Raw genomic sequence first — 20,002 nt, 5'->3', positions numbered from 1 at the left:
GGGTACTGATGTTTATAGATTGTACCTCAGAATGCCAGTGAAGACAAAAACAGGGTATAGTTTGCATACATAACATAGGTCTTAGTGACCCTGATGACAATGAAGACAAAATGAAGGTAGTGCATGAATGACTTGCTGAAAGAAAATATGAGTGGTGGTAGTATCTGGAGTGCTCCTTATTTGCTGTGGCATTTGGCTATTTCTTTTTAACATCAGAAGATGAAAATAAGGCCAGAGTTACAGTATCTACATTCCAGTAAGTTGTGTTTTTCTTGAGTATATAAATATTCCAAAACATTTTGCCTCATTTGGTAGTAATTACTTCTAAATTGGCATCTAATGCTGACTTTACTTTTTGGACAACAGGACAGACTATGTTATCTGCTGCTCAAAATAAAACAAAACAGAAAAAAAGAAGAATCATAGAATGGTCTGAGTTGAAAAGGACTTCATCCAGTTTCAACGCCCTTGACATGGGCAGGGTCACCAACCACTAGACCAGGTTGCCCAGGACAGACGTGAACATTTATGATAGAAAAAAATAAGAGCTGTGTATTGTATTACACTACGATTGTTTTTTGCATTACAGGTGCTTTAATGCATGGTAAACAAATAGTTCAGAAAAAAAGAAAGTAGGTGTAGCCTCCATACCAGGAATGCTGTAAATCAAAAACATTTAAGGCTTCTCTTCTACTTCCAACATGAGTTTTTATACAAATGGCGTCTCAAGAAAATAACCATTGAAAGCATGATTTACTTACAGGCATAAGGTTCTAAATACATAATAATCGACTGCATAAGCAATACAATATTATTCTGTTCATGCTACTTAAGATTTCCTAAGCTGAAACTTGACTTTTTTGTGGGTATGTGTGTATTACTGGCAAAACATTACTTTGCTGTTGTATCACTGAATATAATTACATTTGATTTACAAAATATTTATTCTTACATGCCTACATTGTTAAAGAATTGTATTTTATGAAAGCAGCTAAAATCTTTTGCTACTTAAATGAACAGTGAAAGGGGTTTGATGGCAACAATTTTCTGAACTCTTTTCATAGTAATAATGCATGTATTTTAGCAACAGAGATAGTTATATAGTACAAACTGTTTCTGTCTGCAGATCTGAAGCAAATCTGGGGAAATGTCACCAACCAGAGAAGCACTAAATATCTTTAAGTAAGTGCGTAGGTGTTTCTTCATGGTAGGACTTCATTTTCTCCCATAATTGCTTTAAACTCTGTAAAGTTTGCAGATTCCCTCCTTCCAGATATATTTACAGATGGATTCTAGTTTTGCAAAGGTCTTGAGGAATGCCAAAAAGGTCAGTATGTGCTCGGGTTCAATACCTTTTGTGTTCTAGGAAGATTTTAGGCATGTCGTAGTAATTATTTCAGTTCATCCATATTTAGGATAACTTTTGACAGTTTAGGAGCAAAGAAACTGGGGTTTGTATTTACCTTTCTAACATGACACTGAAGACATGTTCAAGACAAATGCCGTGATGGGAAAATGAGCATGCATCAATACTATTTTCACATTCACTAGAACTTATAATGGCTGATGTAGGATAAAACGAGAGACTAAAAGGAAGACTTTGTGTAATCATTGTAAGAATAGTCTAATAAAAACCTTGATCCTGAAAGCTTTAATTGTTTCAACAATGTGTAGCAAACATATTTGGATATACAAAGCAAAAGCACAATTGAGGTATCAACTTTACACAAAGTCAGATATCTGAAAGGGGATCTTAAAAAAAAAAAACAAAAAACAAACTTTATTTGAGAAAGGAAGAGACTTATATCAGAAGGCAAAAAAAGGGAACATACAAACAATATATTTACAACACAAAACAAGAGATCACCTCTAAGGGTGTAAATTATAATAAATACAGTAGATTTAAAATGTAGGAGACAATTATCTATTAGAAATATGGGATTTTTTTTAAACCCAGTTTTCTTTTTCACTGGTTCCAGGTAATTTCTCTATTTCAATTTTATCCAAGTTTGAGAGTTTCTAAAATTAAAGTCCACCAATATATTGGGGTTTCTCATCTGAAAGGCATTATAAAAATATCTTCTGTGCTTTGTGAATACAATGTTTTGGAAACAATATTGTACAAAAGTCTTCTCATTTGCAAGTTTCTCCCCAAATAAAATATATGTTAAAAGATGCACTATCCCTTTTGATGAGGCTGAAGAAAAATTAGGATAATACAGAATTGGAAAAATACGTAATTTAATTTTTATATGCTTCTCTTTTTGAATGTGAAGTGATTTTTTCATTCAAGACCAATATAACGCACACATAAAAGTTGTCTACGTTTTATCAATTAATGCATGTTTCCTATCTAAGTTGATCTTTAAGTTGCAGGAGGCCTTTCACTATACAGCAACTACTTAGTCATTGGTTTGAGGTCTTTTAGGAAAAAGGATAATGTATCTTTATAGGTTGCAACATTTTATAAGAGCTTTAATAGTATTAGAGCATAATGTAAACAACATATGCTAACAACATTTCAGAACAATTTCTACATTTGGCAAAACATCTATCTCTTTTGAAACAGGATACTGCACCTTAAAATACCTTAGCTTTAGAAATATAAATATTTTTAATAGAAAAAAAACTGACAAGGATTCCAGGTCAGTTTGGGATTATCCATATTAAAGGGGATCTTAATACAATGAATCTTTAACTAGCTTAACAAAAGTAAACCTATAAAACAAGGTAAACATATCAAAAGGGAATATGAAGGAAATGTTTCACTGGAAAGCTTCCTTAACAATTTCCCTACTCACTTTGTTATTTTCTTTGACAATAAATCAATTCATAGAGTGCCTTTAAAAACAGAGAGAACACTACCCTGTTCCCCCTGCCTTACATTCCTCAGCACATGAATCACTTGGGCTTCCTGTTTCCATAAGGCATTTCCTGCTCCCCCTCTCAGAATCACTTTTCTTCAGGAGAACAGCAGGGACCTGACAAAGTCTTGACTTAAATAAACAGTGCCTGCCATTGCATCCAGAATTGCTCCATCTGATTTTGGAGCAACAAAAGGGATACCAGCTCTCTGAAAGCACAGGCTGCACAAATGCACTTCGCTCTGCAGCATTCACTAAACACTGTCAGACAATTTGAAGTTTCCTTTTGCCGAGTTGGCATTCTTTACACGGTCCTTATTTTAGGATTTGTCCATGAGACCTAGTGGTAAAGGTTATGCAATGTTGTATGATTAGTCTTTATTTAAAACAATAAGCAAGTGATTGGACATCAGATAATAATGATAACAGTTCTGTGTTTTTCCTTCAATACCGTAATATCTGATTAGAACCTAATGCTGCATTTTCCTTCTTGCCAATATTTGCATCTGCTTCATTTAAGGATGTTTCTGTGGACAGTATCATCAAATGAGACAGAATGAAAAATGAATTAAGCAATGCAGAAAAGAAAACAATGCAAGTTTTAAACAGTGCCTTGCCTTGCACGTTTACATCCACCAGGCATACTTTTCTAATTTATATACTCTGTACACCAGCCTGGGACTGCTGATGTAGCAGTCAGTACCTGTCTATGGGGGAAAATTACCCTATTGTTTGTTAACAGTGTTCAAGACTATGCTATGATACATTATATACATATAGCTGAAAGCAAAAGTAAGAGGATTCAAAATCAGAGAAGAATGTTTCATCAATCAGGTCTGGAAACTAATTCCAGCAGTAGCTGATCTCAACAAGCTAAGTGATACTAGCTGTCTTGCACTAGAACTAAGCAATGTAACGTAATCCTGGCCTGATACAAATTCTATCATCTAATACGCAAAGTTTTATGTATAGCAATTGCCTGCAACAGGTATTTGCTTCATTAGTGGCCATAAGGATGAGCTCCGCTATGTTTTGATGTGTGCATACAACACCTTTGCTTTTGTTAAATTCTTTAAATGGTAAATCAGGATTTGCTAGTTCAGTGAATCAAAACACAATTGCTTGTCAAAGCCTAGAAAATGCATTTGATGTTCAGATAATAACCTTAATTACAAAGCCTGGAGCTATATCTTTGCCTATTACCTGTTGCACAAAAGCAGCTTGCTCCCCAGATTCCATTTGCTGGGTTTGAGTATCCTCATCACTGTCCGGTGGCTCCTCTTTGACTTTCACAGCTCCCGCCTGCTGTCCTATTCTGTCATCCTCACCAGCACTGCTGCTCTCAGCCCTAATGCTGGCACCGCTGGCGGGAGCTCGCTCTTCCTGCATCGAGTGGTCTCCATTCAGCTCTTCTTCAGCTTCCTCCAGGTGGCTGCCAGGCTGCTTTAGCTGCTCAATGGATTTAGAGAGCATCTGAAAAGAGATGGAGAGGAACCAGTTAATCATTCTTTTCATCAGTGCAGAACACTGGGAAGTACTAGATATCAACAAGATTACAGCTTCTATTGCAAGCTAAATACTAATCTATGAAGAAAAAAGAACCAAAGTTCTTAAGTAAAAGGTCACTTGTTATGCTGCAGTAGAAAATACTATATATGTAATGAGTGCTTTATGGTAATATTCAAGTAAAAATTGGTCAGAATAATGAAAGCATTATAGCACATCCATTACATTGTAGCTTCTGGCAATCAAGAGCAATTAGCTTCCCTTCATACTCTTCAAACAAAAAAGCAGAAATTTACTTAACTACATTACTGTTCACTTTTTCCCAACCAAAAATTATAAAGGAACTCTAAAAAATAATCTGGTTAATATATAAGCAAATCAGGAAATATTCCTACATGTTTCTGCATCAATCACTGCATGCATGTCCCAAGAGACACAGACGAACAGTGACAAAGAGCTCAAGTCAGTCACTGCTCCTTGGCACAGAGACTGTGAGGATGTCTGGCCCTTATTGGAAAGACTGCAGACATTGTCATGCATGGTACAGGTTCCCTTGTCTCAGCATTAATGACATAGTACAACTACCCAGACAATGCTGCTTTTACACCATTAACTGCCATTGCAGAGCTTTGCTGAGGTGCCAAATGCCTGGGTGCTGCAATCAAATCTAGTTTACAATTTCCTACTGAAGATTTTGCAAATGGATTTTTTTGGGGGTAATGGGAGCAGAATGACCTTCTAAAAAAGAATTAAGCAAAAATTCCTTTTCATTGCTGTGGACAATGCAGAATCACAATATACGTACCACCCACTCTGTAGGTGGCTTGCTCTAAGCTGAGGAATCTTCAGTTCCGCAACCAGTGCAGAGCATCTCTTTCTAATAAGGAGAATCTGGAAAAATTCTCATATCAGACCCAGTTGTTTCTCAGGGGGTGACACTGACCAGGAAAGCTCTGAAGCAAGCTACATGTATTCAGACCAGGTACACTATTCTGTAACATCTGTGGGTGATCCCTCTCCACTCCTCAGGCACAAAGAAGGAAAGCCTGGCTGCTTGGCCGCCTGGCCAGTGATCAAATACAACTAAAACATCTGCGTGACAGATAATCATATACAGCCACAAGAGTCACTAATGCTGATCCATCTGTAAAACATTCCATGTGCCAGTTACTTGACATCAGGTGCACTATTCTGGAAGGAAAGCCAAGAGTAAAGGAGAGCAGGTCCACAGAAACGACACATTTAACTCATTGCTTCTCCTCTTTTATGCTTTTTTACTTTAATGTCAGATGCTTTCTTCTTCTACTGCTGTATGGCACAGATCTTCAGTGCTGCTGAGCTTTCTGATGCAACACATGATGTCCTGCAGTATATAATCTATACATGGAATGCTTTAAATTCTTCTTGTGTGAAGTCAGTGGGGAGATACATATGTAAAGGGTTGTGAGACCAGCATGGTTTTTGCATGCATTTCAGCTTGCAGTGTGCCTGTTTTGGGGCCTGCTCCTTCACCACGGAAATCAGTAGATTTGCTCCAGACTGGTGACAGGAGGAGCTAAACACATTAAGCCTTCTAAAATTCTGTGAGATTAAAGTGTTTGTTTTCACAAGAGATTTTACAAAGTGCGTAAATACAGCCAGCTCCCATGCAAAATCTTATGAAGGGTATCCTTCATAATGGTGGAAATGAGAATGAAAGCAAGCCTCAGGCAAGGGGCTAGGAGGCACTCTTGCTGTCTTCTCATAGGGCAGAGAATAACGACAATGGGTGCACTGCATGCGGGCAAAATCTGCAAAGGCACTCCTGCTCCTTAGTCTGCTAAGCTACAGCAAGTCCGCATCTCCATATCACCACACTTTGGTATTTCTTAGTGTGGGTCTTAAAGGCAGCTTGCCCCATTTTATTCCACTAATTACATTAGTAATGTTATCAGAAGGCTGTTCAGTTCTCCTAAGACAACAGCATCTTTTTTTATACTTTTATCCCCTGGCCCTACTGTAGGTAATTACATATCTGGAGACCCACAAAGATAGCAGTCGAAAGTCAATATTTCTATATTATCTCTCTATTTTAAGCTGGATTACTCAGCAGAAAATGAACCCTGAATGAAACACTGCCAAAGTCCTTTCACAGTGCAGCTGGATACTCCTGCTTGCACTTAACATTTAAATCTTTCACTTTAAATCTCCACTTACCATTGTTTTTTTCTGTATTTATCTACAGATACAGTGAAGGAATTTCTCCTGTTCTTAATGCACATTTTTCATTTTGAGAATGTGATTGCTTAATCTGAACTTTAGTAAGACTACATTTAAAAATAATAACATAGGAGTGGTTTACTTAGTGAATAAATTAGTTGTACAGATCGGTCTTCTTAAACCAATATACATTCCTGTTATTGCTATTCCAACTAAAGTTACTAAAAAAAAAAAGGCTTCATGCTAATGTAACCTATATATTTTTTCCCCTTTTATTTTCAGGAAATTAAATTGTAAGGGATATGCATGAGCCAAAGTAAATAGTGGCAGCAGGAGATGAAGCATTTACACACATCAACTCCATTGTATAACTGCAAGAGTCCGACCAAAAAAAGACATCAAAAACAATCAAACCTGCGTGGCTGTACAGGAAAATGGAAGACACACAAATAACCTGGACCTTGAAACAGACTGTTTTACAAGGCCTCCAGTTGCAGACACTATTTTTGTGTCTCTTTTTTAATAACAAGCTCTTGTAAAATGAAATATTTTAAATAAAATGTGCTTACAAAGAGACAAAGCACAAAACCCCGCAGCAGCCACCACATACATTTCTTTCCTTAATTGATTGTTCCTTCTTGAAACACACTGCTGTTGTTTCTAGGAACTCATCTGCATGCTTATGGAAACATTTTTTCTCTTTTTGTGCCATGGCTCTCGGGTTACTCTGACCAGCTACGCAAGTTGTTAGCTGTGCTGAAATAACTTGGAAACTGCTTACTGTTTTCTCCTGTTACTTGTGTAGTACACTTCTAAGGGATGTATTTATCCTTCCAAGATCATTCTTCTGCTTTATGACTTAAACATTAGTTCTTAATAAAGGATGAAATGTTCTGGGCAGTTTTCAGTTACAAACACCTTTAATCACTGCTATAGTCTTGTTCATATAATCCCCTACTATAAGTAATACTTGAAAGAAGCAGTGTTACTGCTCTCATCTTCTGAGGATGCAAGTCAGAAAGGTAAGTTGGAAAGACAAACCTTGATTATAGTACCTCGGTTAATTTAGTCAAGTAGAACCTGATCAAAACAGTCTTTCTTATTTCATTAAGTATAAGAAGAGTGAATGATGAACCTGTGGTTACCTGGCTCTTTTCAATATTCCTAACAAATAATTTTCCTAGTATTTTCCATCAATCAATAGAAATAGCCCATATTATTTTTCATTTTTCTATTAATACACATTGGCCAATTATGATAAACTTCTGTAAATGAACATTTACTCTTATTCACTCTATTTTTGTCATATAACTTTTACCTTTTAGTCTTGCCCAGTGAAAGATGCTTTAAACTGACTAATAGCCTGGAACATTAAGGCACTCCTTATTTAATCTTTAGCATTGTCCATACTGTTTCTGTACTTTAATGCACACTGCAAATGGCTCCATTATTTTGTTACTACTCAATACAAAGGAATACTTTATCATTGAAAAATAATTGTGAATTGTCAAAATGCAACAAACATTATTTTATGAACACTTGTAGGGTTCCCATATGGACCAATTGAAATCTTGGTCCCAGTGAGGATGGTGCCACTTTAGGTTCAGCAGAGGATTGATTTTATTCACCCTACATAGGAAAAAAAAAAATGATAAAAAATAAAAGGGAAAAAAAAAAAAAAAGAAACCACAAACACACACACACACAAAACAACAGCCTTTAAAGTCTGAGGGAGGGTTCTGTTTACATGCTGCTAACATTATGACTTCTGAGATTTTCTTTATCTCAGAGTTCGACTATGGGCTTTGCATTTATATTCGTTACCTCAAAATCATATATATATATTTTTAGCAAGTGGAAGCATAAAAGCTTTTTAGATAAAGAGATACACAAATGGAAACAAGACTTCAGGATTTTTATTGCAGTAGCAATATTTTGGAACCTGATTGCAATAATTTTAGATAGAGGTTTCAGTCTTTGGTCTCCCTTTACTGAGCAGGATGAAGTTCTATAATGGTGATCAAAGGGCCTCACGAGGAAATATGCTGCAAGTTGGATAGAAGCATATTAAAGCTGACAACAGCAAAATCAAGCTCTCCTGGGACAAGCAGAGTTCAGGTTACTGCACATTCATTATAATTCTTTTTTCCCCAGAAAGCTGGGATGCAGGTTTCTACCTACTTCTGCACATGATGTCAACTTATGCAACATATTTTTAGGAGGTCAGTATACTAGATCCTGCAGGTATCCCATTTCCCACATCAAAAGCATGGCATCTGACAGCAGACCAGAAATAATCCAGAGGGGATCTTCACTTTTTTATTAAGGACAAAGACACACCTCTTGGCAATTATTTGTTTCTATTCAGAATGGAAATGATCCAGGGGGATCCTTTACCTCCAACCTGTGTCAGATTTTGCCTGTTATCACCCTCACGGCAGCACTGACTTGCAGTTACAGTATATTATTTTATGAAAGAAATCACCTTTACATAGAAGATAAATAGAAAATCCATAGGGTGGGTAGAGTCTGTTGCTCTCATCCTCTTTTTGTTGTTACCTAAGATTTGACCAAACTCATTTTTCAAGGATTCCTGACACATGACACACGATCTCAGCTCAGAGAAATACCTTAAATAACAGATTCAGATGAAATATATTAAATCCCTAAGCACTTGAAGTCCTAAACATAAAGGGAAAAGGAAAAAGAAATACAAAATAAATAGAATGTCTTAACTTGTTCTCAAAATCTTCATCAACTAGCATTTTGTAGTCTTGTCAGCTTAAAATGGCTCTTGTATTTCTAATGAAACATTTTCAAACCATGTCTGAGTACTCCTCATTAAATATTTTTTTCAAGACTGCAAGGAGGGAATTATGTAAGATTTCAGTACAGGGTCTATGTACTAAATAGTGAGGGATAGAGAAGTGGAAAATAAATATATATATTCTCTCGATACATGCTCAAACTTGTTATAAGAAATAAGATGTTGGGTTGCTTTGCTTCATTTTCCAGAATATCTCATTCTTGGATTCAGATAACTCTGCTTTGCAGAGTTCAGGTTTGATTATAAGAGCTCTAGAAATGTGTTAAGTTGGGTAATAAATAAATAACATCAACTACAAATACAAGTAAGGTTTAAGAATGAACAAAGTACATTCTATCCTGCTGCTCGCATTCAGAGACAATATGCATGCACAGGTGTTCAATCTAAACCTTTAATTAAGGACTTAAATAATATAACCTTAAATTCAGTACTTAATAGCCACTTCCTGATTTGATCATTTCTCACCACTTCTCTACTGACTACCTTAAATGCCAGTTTTTAAAAAGTAAGTAAGAAAGCACTTGGCTTTTTGTATACTTGCTGAGAACAGATGTGTGATTGGAGCATGGTCAGTTTTATTACCAGGCAGCAGATTGGTTCAGGGAACAGTATGGTACAAGAACCTTGTTACTGTAGACCATAAAAAAAGTCTGATAAACTACCCACATCCACACATAATTTGCTGCTTCTGTGGGTGCACGATGATCCTTCTCCTCTTTAGGTGTCTGCTGCTCTGATGAGAGACTGTGATCCTGATGAAAGCTATCTGCTCTGGGAGTACAGATAGAGGAAATTGAGATAGCTGGAAAAAGGAAGTATGTTGTGGTATTTCAAGACAGTGAAAGGCCCTGGGATAAATTTCTACTATCTACATGTGCATATGGTCTACAGTGTAGATGATAAAAATTAGGTTTGCTAGGCTTTAAGGGAAGGAATTGTATCGTCCCTTTATTGTAAATAATCACATTAGAATGGAAGAGTATTTCTGGAGTGTTTTGTTCTCAACACTTGTTTTCACTGCAGTTTAACACAGAGAAAAAAAAGAAAAAGTTACTAAAGCAGGCATTCTCTCATGCCAATTGAAGTCTTTTTTTAGTTGTTTTCCAGCCAAGATCTTGTGATGTGCAATGTATCTACAGTCATATGTGACTAATATATTTATGCGACTCAAGTTTAATTTTCACTTTCAAGACAAATATATATAGATGCTACACCATGTACCCCCAAATGCTATGGTAGAAAGTATGTCAATAAGCATATGACCTAACAAAAACATGTTATTGTGGTTATTGCTTTGTGAAGAATGCATGAGCAGTAGCTGATCAGTTTGCAGTGGATACCCAGAAACGGCACAAAGACTCAGTACTTTACTGGTAAAAATCTTTTTCAGACAACTGAGGGCAGGTGAAATATTTTCAAAACCTGAGGCTACAAGATATACATATGCCATCTTGATTAAACATATGGAATGCATACTCAAAGAAAAGCCAACTGGAGTCCTAGTTGAGTAATCAAAACACCCAAGCTGAGAGGGGTTAACATGCAAGGATCAGCACTGAACTTTGAAGTTTTCTGGTCTTCATTTTTCCTAATTAAGGCAAGATTTAATAACCAAACCACTGTACAAACTATGTACTTAAACTCTAGGTTTGTTTCTAATTTTGTTGAGAATTCTTAGTAGATTCCAAGGAATCAGTACCCCCTGGGAAGTTCACCCTGTAAGGTGGATTGATTTTTTTTTTCCCTTTCTCATAGGTACAAAGATTGAATGTCCTGCTTTTCATCTTTTCTCCTTCGCAATTAGCTCTTATGTATAGTTTCCAAATAACTCTCAAGCAAAACAAGAAAAGTACAGATGTATGATTACTACAACAGTGATTTAGTTAAGCAGCTTTTTTCTTGTCCTTTTTTTCTTTCTTTCCTCTCAGAAAAATATGCTACTCTACAAGGAAACAGGCACAGTTCAACTCTGTATATGACATGAGCCACAGCAAATCCTTCTCTTTCTCTATCACTGGTATTTTTATATTGCCACACAGATAACAAACTTTTACATTACTGTTGAATTTACAGAGAAGTTGATTTGATAAAAGCTGGTTAAAATTTCTACAGATGATCAATAAATTTTTAACAAAAACAAGATAAATTTAATCAGCTGATTTACTTCAAATGAATCATATATTTACTCCACGCAATATTCCATAGTGAGTAAGCTTAAACTCTGACTCAGCAGCTGAAATGAATGATCTCTGAAATTGGAAATGGCAAATAAAGAGAAGTTGGATCAAAGAAATACAGTATCCATAAGACATCATTCAGCATTCAGCAGGAAAGCATTTGTAATCTAAGCCTAAAAGATTCTTTGATCCCTATTTCATTGAATTGCATGTTTATTGATGCCATCAAGCATAAACCAATCTTGTACCATATTTCAGAAAAATGAAAATGAAGGTCTATGCAAATATATACAAACTATGCATAAGCAAGGTACTCATGCAAGAACTTGTTTTTCTCATCTACCACATGGCCCCAGCATCTACACTTCACTTATTTTTCAACATGGATGTTCATTAAAAATTACTTGCTTTGGGAACTCACCTTATTCATGTGGATCTGTTGCTGGTACTGTTTCTGCTTCTCCAAAAACTGTTGATGTTGCTGCTGGATAACCAGCTGGGCCAAAGTGCTCTGAGGAAGAGGAGCTGACTGGGTTCTATTCAGAGGCCTGTGACGAGGCAGTTTGTGGGCAGCTCTTATGCCAGGTGAGACTCTTTCTTTTGCTGCCAAAGGAGACTGGGGATGAAGAGGAACTGCTCCTACAAAACAATGACATTTTACTCCAGTGTGAAGAAAAATACTAGCTCTAATAGAAGAGAAATCTCTCACTAAGAAGAGGGGTGTATGCTGCAGAACTTTGTATCAGTGCTGATGCAGTGAGATGTGTACCACACGCCTAGCCATGCTAGGAAGTTCAGCAGTTGCTAAAGAATGTGATGAAGTAATCATTTTCTCTTTACTGTAATCAAGGAATCCTTTGAGGCTAATCGAGCAGAATCACTGAAGTGGGAAAACAAACATTCTATCCTTTTTCTCCCACCCTTCCTCTTTTTAAAACATCCAGAATAAAAATGTCATTAAAAACCTCTAAAATGATTATTGTGTTGAAACTTTGATCATTACCAGTTACAAGAAGTTTCTGTTGTCTCATCTGTTCTTTCAGTAACAGATGTTGCAAGAGAGCCTGGTGGCTGCTATTTGGTTTTCCCTCCAAAGCAACATGAGGATGAGTTGAAGATGGGGGAATGTTCCCACCATACTGTCCAGCCAATGCCACTCCTGGTCTGAGTGTCTGGGTCTCTCCCTTCTGCTTTTCTTTGAATGATGATGAAGCCTGTCAAGAAACAATGACACTGGTGACTGCTTTTCATTGTCTTGGCCATTGTTATCTCACTTGATTAGATGGTCTTTCTGAATACAGAAGAAAAAGTTTAAATCTATCTCTTGCACTTTGACTGTGACATGAAGAGGGAGGAAGAACAAGCACTGCAAGAAACTAAGCAGCTAAGAAACTAAGCAACTGACTTTTTGGGGCACATGCTTACTTTATACTCTACTATCACCCTTTCCTGAAGAATAAACACCAAAGTAAACTTTAAATCCACTTTGCAATTACTTATTGTGGGAAGAAAAATAGGCAGTATTTGCATAAATCAACCCTTTTGTTTTTTCAAATGCCAAAAGTAATATTTGGGGCCAGCTGACTCCATCAAAAGCTCGCACTATTGAGAAAATTAAATATATTTTCATTTCTATTTTTTAATGTTCTAAAATTACTTTGAAGTAAGATTTATTTATTTTATTTTTTTTAGTATGTGTGTGTGTGTGTGTGTGTGAAATAGCTATGATTTTTTTGACAATATGATCTGGAAAAGTAACTACCACTTTTCATGATCAGTTCAAGTTTTCCATCCCTTAAAACCAATCATTTGCTTATAAATATCTCATGAAAGACTTCTAGAGAAATGATTTAAAGCCTACACAATTTTCCTTTCAACGTTCTATGTCTAATTTTAAATGCTTCACTGCAGCAATATGCTATTGGTTAAGTGCACTAAAAAAAAGCCATTAAGCGGCAAGAAACTTTAACCTGCACTGGAACTGTGCAGTACTTATTGCAAACTGTAGTAGACTGTTTAGATACATATATTGTGTGCCCCGGTGCCGCAGTGGTAGAAGTGCCGCTCTGCTACACAGAGGCTCAAATCCCGGGAGTTGGACTTGATGATCTCTAAGGTCCCTTCCAACCCGCATGAGACTGTGATACTGTGATATATTTTTATTTTTTCTTACATAAGGAAATATAGTATTTCTATAGAAGTTTCCAATTCATTTTCTAAAAGTTCTTCAGAATTTATACAATGGTGTATAGAACTACAATATGATTATATGACTATTTTTGCCGGAAATCAAGAAGAGAAAGTTTTGACCAGTATCAAAATTAGAAGTTCTTTTACTGAGTCTCAGATTTTACTTCTAGATTGCTGTAAAGCTGGCTAATACAAAGATCTTTCAACATCCATCAATATGATTTCAATACATGTTGTAGCTCTTTTCTTATACATTTCACACCCTAATTTAACACTAAGTTCTAAATGAACTTGATTGTTGCAGACTGAACAAAGGATATATGAATGTAACTAGTCATTAAATATTGTTTACATAACTAAAAATTTAATCTATGTGATTAAATCCCTCAAAAAAAAAAAAAAAAAAAAAAACCAACAAAAAAACCAACAACAACAAAACCAACCAACCAAACAAACAAAAACAAAAAAACCCTCAACTTCAGGAATGCTGGATTCTTCCCCTGCTATGCTTTAGCCCAGCTTGGGTTGCCACTGCATCTCATTATAGAATGTCAGAGGTGCTGTGCTTTACCAAGTAGGAGGGATTATACAATTAGAACTTTTATACTCTCTGAAGTTTGTTATCATACTTACAAATATAACTACAATACCATACAATACAATACAATACAATGGCCCATACTTAGCTAAACTTCACATCAGCTCTTATTTCAGATTGAGAATAATAATTGCTTTCAAGTTGTTTTCTTAAAATTTCAGATGCTGCCCAGTTGAAAGAAAGGTCTGGAACCTGCTCTGATTTGCTTATGCTCCAAAATGTTAAAAATTGAGAAAGGGCAGAAAGTAGGTTATTTCAGAGAAAAAAGTAGGAAGAAAAAGTAGGAGGGGGAAAAAAAAGTAGGAGGGAAAAAAAAAAAAAGGTAGGAGAAAATGTAGAAAGGCTTACGATTGATCACTTACACTGATTTGAGATTGTACAGCTGGAAGTCCCAAGGTAATGTTGGGCAAAGAAGGGGACGTGTACAGACTCAACAAGTTCACTGATTCATCCTGTATCAAAAGGCGTTGCTGTGAAACCAGATGCTGGAATAAAGAGGAAAAACAATTTCCATACAACCTCCAAGCTCTTTTTTAAATCTTGATAACATTATGCCTATTTTGTTGCTATATTTAAAGCCAGTTATGTGTCATGGATTGGCTTGCACCACAGTGGGGTTCCAGATAGTAGGTACTGTCCTTGTAAAGAAAATATTGATATTTTCTTTCTTAAGAAAACATCTGAAGTACACCTAAGATTATGCACTGGCTAATAAGTCAAATTTCTACTCAGACCCAAATGCTTGAAGATTCCCAATCCACCTCTTCTCTCATCAACTGCGCTTTTACTGCTTAAAATACCATCAGGATTTTAGCCAATGAATTATTGATTGCAACTAGATAAATCAAAAGTGTTATGAATATGGAGGAATTAGACCTCTACTATAGTTAATAACATTTTTGATGTAAAGTATGAAAAATGGCTCCTACCTATCTATGTATGCGCTTACCCATATAATGATATGAAGGTGTTTCAAACACATCATTAATTTCCATTGACATTGACATGGAAATTTGGGGTAGAAAGTGAGGCACACATTCGCATCAGTCATTAATATATATATATACACCGTGTCTATTTCTGCATATACACAAAGAATAGCAACTCATCATTCTCTGATGGTGGAATATCCCCTCACTTCTTTCCTAATTCCTTAAAATTTAAAATATTTAACACTTGTTTTGAATCCTTGTGATATAATTTTCATGTGCATACAATTGCTGATATAATTAATGTCAAGTAAATCAGGCATACTACAAAGATCACCCTCCATCTTTCCATTTTAGGGAAGAAATATAAAAAATTACATTACTGTAATAGGAATATTTTAATGCCCTTGTGTTTCTGCTTTAACAGTCATGTTTTTCAACATGTGGTCTAGTATAGTTGCTTGAATTACGTTTTCTCTTTAACTCTTGCTTCCCTCCCAGAATTTTAACACAATGAGACCTACAAAGGTCTTATTAGACTTAGGAACTCTGGCATGATATGGTCCCCAAGGGAACAACATCCTTGAAAAAGAATACCCCGTGTAACAGTATGACACAGTGACTGCTTTCTTCCCAAACAAAAAGCATATGGGACTCCAATAATAGACCACCTCCAAGAGGGATACTGCACACTCGGGCTTTGACTAAAGTAAATATAATAACTTGTCAAGCATGTTGTGGGGAGCTGTAGATTTTCCCCTGGACAAACCTGGAATATCAATTAACTCTGTAAAATACTTTGTGCTAATACAATGCAACTTCAGACCATCAATGAAAAGCAGTTAAGCACAAAAACACAGGATGTTATTGCAAAACATAACCTTCCTCATACAGTTTGTTTGGAGATACGACCTATCACTGAGACAAAAACAGAAGAAGTCTATCTCTGTAATTTTCTTTTGGTATCTAGGGAATGTCAACAGATAGCGTATGAAACAAAGAAGCTTCACTTTTTCGTTACATTAATTCCTAGCTAACAGTGCCCTGCCTTGGTAAGATCCACCTTTGACCATGATTAAAGCCAAATAAATCAAGACCACAGAGATAGAACAGAGGAAGACTATGAAGATTTGACTGCAAATGGATGCTGTAGCAGCTCGTGTGCTTTCTAGAATACCAAATTTGTATCCATCCACTGCAGTATTTATAGAGAGCCACTGCAAAAATGCATGTTTCCTTTTTGGTTTCCAGAATGCCATTATTGTTTCCTATGATTTGAATCCACAAATGGAACTGTGACAGGGTTTATAACAGCAAAACATATTCCCACATTAAGATCACGTATGACTGTTAAATGACACAGCACAACAGATAAGTCATCGTCCTTCATGGGTTGGATTGAAACCCAAATTATGCCAAAGAGCAACTACTTTATTGCTCCTCCATATACTTACTCACTGAGTCTATGGACAGCACAACAGATAAGTCATCGTCCTTCATGGGTTGGATTGAAACCCAAATTATGCCAAAGAGCAACTACTTTATTGCTCCTCCATATACTTACTCACTGAGTCTATGGATTCTGTTCACTGATGCCTAAAGTAGCCTGACAACATAGTGACCCTCCTTCTTGAAATAGAAGTATGATAACTAAATGTAACAGTGAATGGCTACCACCAAGATTAGTTAGATTAGTTAATAGGTTATCACCCACATTTAGTTATTGTGCTCTATTTTATTGCCAGGGCCTGCTGGGAAGTCGGAACACCTACTTTATATGCACATTTATCATTTATACATTAGAAGGGGAAGAGGAAATGGTTTGGCATTAAATACTTGCAACTTGTGGAGATATAATCATAGAATCACAGAATGGCCTGGCTTGGCCATTCTTAAAGATCTTAAATCTTAAAGATCTTAAAGATCACCCAGTTCCAATCCTCTGCTGGGAGCAGGGTTACCCCCCCAAGATCAGTTTGCCCAGGGCCACATCCAATCTGGTCTTGAGTGCCTCCAGGGAGGGGACACCCACAACTTCTCTGGGCAGCCTGCATCAGTGTCTCACACTTTTTGTTCCGATTAACAAAATTCTTCCTAACATCTTGACTAACTCTTCTCTCTTTTGTTTTAAAACCATGTAAAAACTCAGTCTCAGTCTTGTTTATATGCTCAAGAATGTGTATATCTGCCATACATGTCATTTTTGTCTCCTGTATACGGTGACATCCTACGCAGTTTTGCTCTCCAAATAGCAAATGTAAGAGCAAGAAAACAACCAAAAGTCCAACAACATCAAGTAGAAACTCTCCATTACCTTCACTGGCTTTTGACCAGTCTGTGCATTCTTAAAACAAATTATTTCACATGACTATTGCAGATTGTCCCTCTGAACTCAAGGGACATGCTGTGCAGGGATCAGTCCTGACTGCACTTCTCATACAAGTAAGATTTAGCCCAAGCACAGCAGGTGACCTGAAAGCATATGACACACTACAAGAGACAAATAGCTACTGCGGTGAACCTTGATGCTGCTGGAGACAACTGGGCCTAATAAAAACAGCACTTTATTTATAAAAGTTCAATTAAGATCTTGAGTTTAACTTCTAAGTTTCATATAAGGAAACTAATGTTTTAACAAATGTTACTGAAAGTACCATTAGGGGAACTGTGATAGGAAAATATTATCTGCATAAGTGCACCATACACAGTGTGCATTTGTTCATTCAAAAAAATAGATATGCCTGCCCACCAGACTGTACTCCGGAGGGTAAGCCACGTAAAAGTCTAGCTATTCAAATGGGTATGGCAAAAATACTTTAAAAATTTGTTACATTACTGATAATGCTCTAATTTTGTCTATGTACTGGAGTGTAATCATTTATGGTATTGACTCATGCTTTACTGGTAAATGGCTTTGTCATAGCAACCTGGTTTTCCTCAGCAAAAAGTGTTTTATTTGCTGCCATGAAAACCACAGCTATCCACCCACTCAGATACGAGCACAACACTTACTGCAAATGTCAGACCGATTATTATGAAACAACAGCAATGTGAGTCATTCAGGATTACAGCAAAACAAGTGATACTTTGGGTGATTTTGGAACACTTAGCCTGTTATTAGAAACTTCAGTACTTTGTGTATCTGATGAAAAATTGATTAGATGCATAGTCTTTGAGAGCTGGCAGCTAGTGCTAAACTAGCAAAGAGATATGTAGCAATTTGGCTGCTGTTAAACTACCAAAGAAAATCCCACTGAAATCAAAATGCACTGAACTTGAGATTTATGGAAAAATGTTTGAGCCCACAGGACCACAGTATTAACAGTCAAGTAACCAGAGAGGTAATGAAATCTCTGACTGGATCCAGAAATGGAAGTCAGTAGTTTCAGCTTCTTTGCCCACGTCCACCAAGCTAAGAGAATGACTCCAGCATACAGAAATCAAATTTAAAAGGAACTTTTTAGTCTCATTTGAAAATTTTCGATTGTGTGGAACTGAAACAGTGGATAACTGGCACAGTAATGGTAAGTGAAGTGTTTTATTAACAGAAAATAAAGTTTGGTATAGCCTTGCCAAATCTCCCCAGACAGACTGCAAGCCTGACCTGACTCAATCCTTTTCTGATGCTGGTTCAGTGCTGTGGGCAAATGCCCAGAAACTAAAATACCCAAAGTAACACACAGTGAACCATTATTCCCCTTGAATTCTGTAGTATCCTCAAGTCAAGACAAAATGCAACTGGATATGACTTCCTGTTTAATGAGGCATCAACATCCATATATGACAAATTTCCTAAAATATTTCATTTAATACGACTGAGCTAGGATCTGATCTAATCCAAATGATGGATCTTGCTCTGCATCATTTACTTTTTTTTTTTTGCAATCACATACAGAGGGGCTACGAGGCAAGACCACATGTTAGCCATCAATGCAATTTTTATTTTTTTTATCCTTTTTGGTTACGGGCCAGAGAGAGGCTACTAATCAGTGTGCAGAGGTCACCCACCTGCCCTCTGGATCATAGTTCACACACACAATTAATTCATTATGGGGAAAAGTCACTGCTGGAGGTTGAACTGCCCATTCCAGGTTTTTTTGAGGTGAATGTCCTGTCACTGACCTAGAGAAGTAGCTCCCTTAGCTAAAACTCTGTTAAATCACATTTTCTTATGCAATATATATATATATTTTTTCCTAACATAAAACATATAAACAAACAATTCTTAAAAACATTTGTCACAAAAATGAAAATTCCTATAGATATACACACTGGAAACAGAATATTTCTGCACTTCAATCTTTTTAGTTACATTAATTTTTTCCACCTTTACAAAATTACCATGGGAAGCATGATTTATGCATGATATCTGTGGTAAATGAAGTTTATCACGACTGATTTACCATCTGTGTTCCTGTCATTATAGGCACGTTTGAATGAAACAGAATAATGAGTAGTTAAAATTCCTTTCATGTACAATTTAGCTTCACAATACAAGTATCAAAGGCTCCTCACACATTGGTTATGTTGGTAAGCATTACACAGATAAGGAAACTGAAGTGCACTAAAATATAAGGCAGATGTGAAAAAGGACTTAGTCACCTAACTCTGATACTGTACTCAAATACATCCACTTCAACAGCATCTGAACCTGGGAATGCCTCATTTCCTACATGTTAGTCACTGATGATGAAGTCGCACTTTTGCTTGCA

General features: G+C 36.4%; 1 protein-coding gene across 11 annotated transcripts in view; it reads right to left on the bottom strand.

The window, feature by feature from the left end:
• The window catches only part of HDAC9 (histone deacetylase 9), a 440,456-nt gene that overhangs the window by 170,369 nt on the left and 250,085 nt on the right, over positions 1–20,002 (bottom strand). For 7 of the 11 annotated variants that reach the window (XM_015853723.2, XM_015853724.2, XM_015853726.2 and 4 more), the window contains 4 exons: positions 14,724–14,846; positions 12,577–12,787; positions 11,995–12,212; positions 4,068–4,337 (listed from right to left, as the gene is read on the bottom strand). In XM_015853723.2, coding sequence (XP_015709209.1) covers positions 4,068–4,337; positions 11,995–12,212; positions 12,577–12,787; positions 14,724–14,846 — 822 coding nt within the window. Of the gene's footprint in view, positions 1–817; positions 4,338–11,994; positions 12,213–12,576; positions 12,788–14,723; positions 14,847–20,002 lie in introns of those variants that run through there. The other 4 variants (XM_032443180.1, XM_032443178.1, XM_015853728.2 and 1 more) reach the window with 1 other exon arrangement.

The sequence above is a fragment of the Coturnix japonica genome, chromosome 2, assembly GCF_001577835.2.
Source record: "Coturnix japonica isolate 7356 chromosome 2, Coturnix japonica 2.1, whole genome shotgun sequence".
NCBI lineage: Eukaryota > Metazoa > Chordata > Aves > Galliformes > Phasianidae > Coturnix > Coturnix japonica.
The sequence above is the reverse complement of the archived record's forward strand: the minus strand, read 5'-3'. Positions and strand labels throughout refer to the sequence as shown.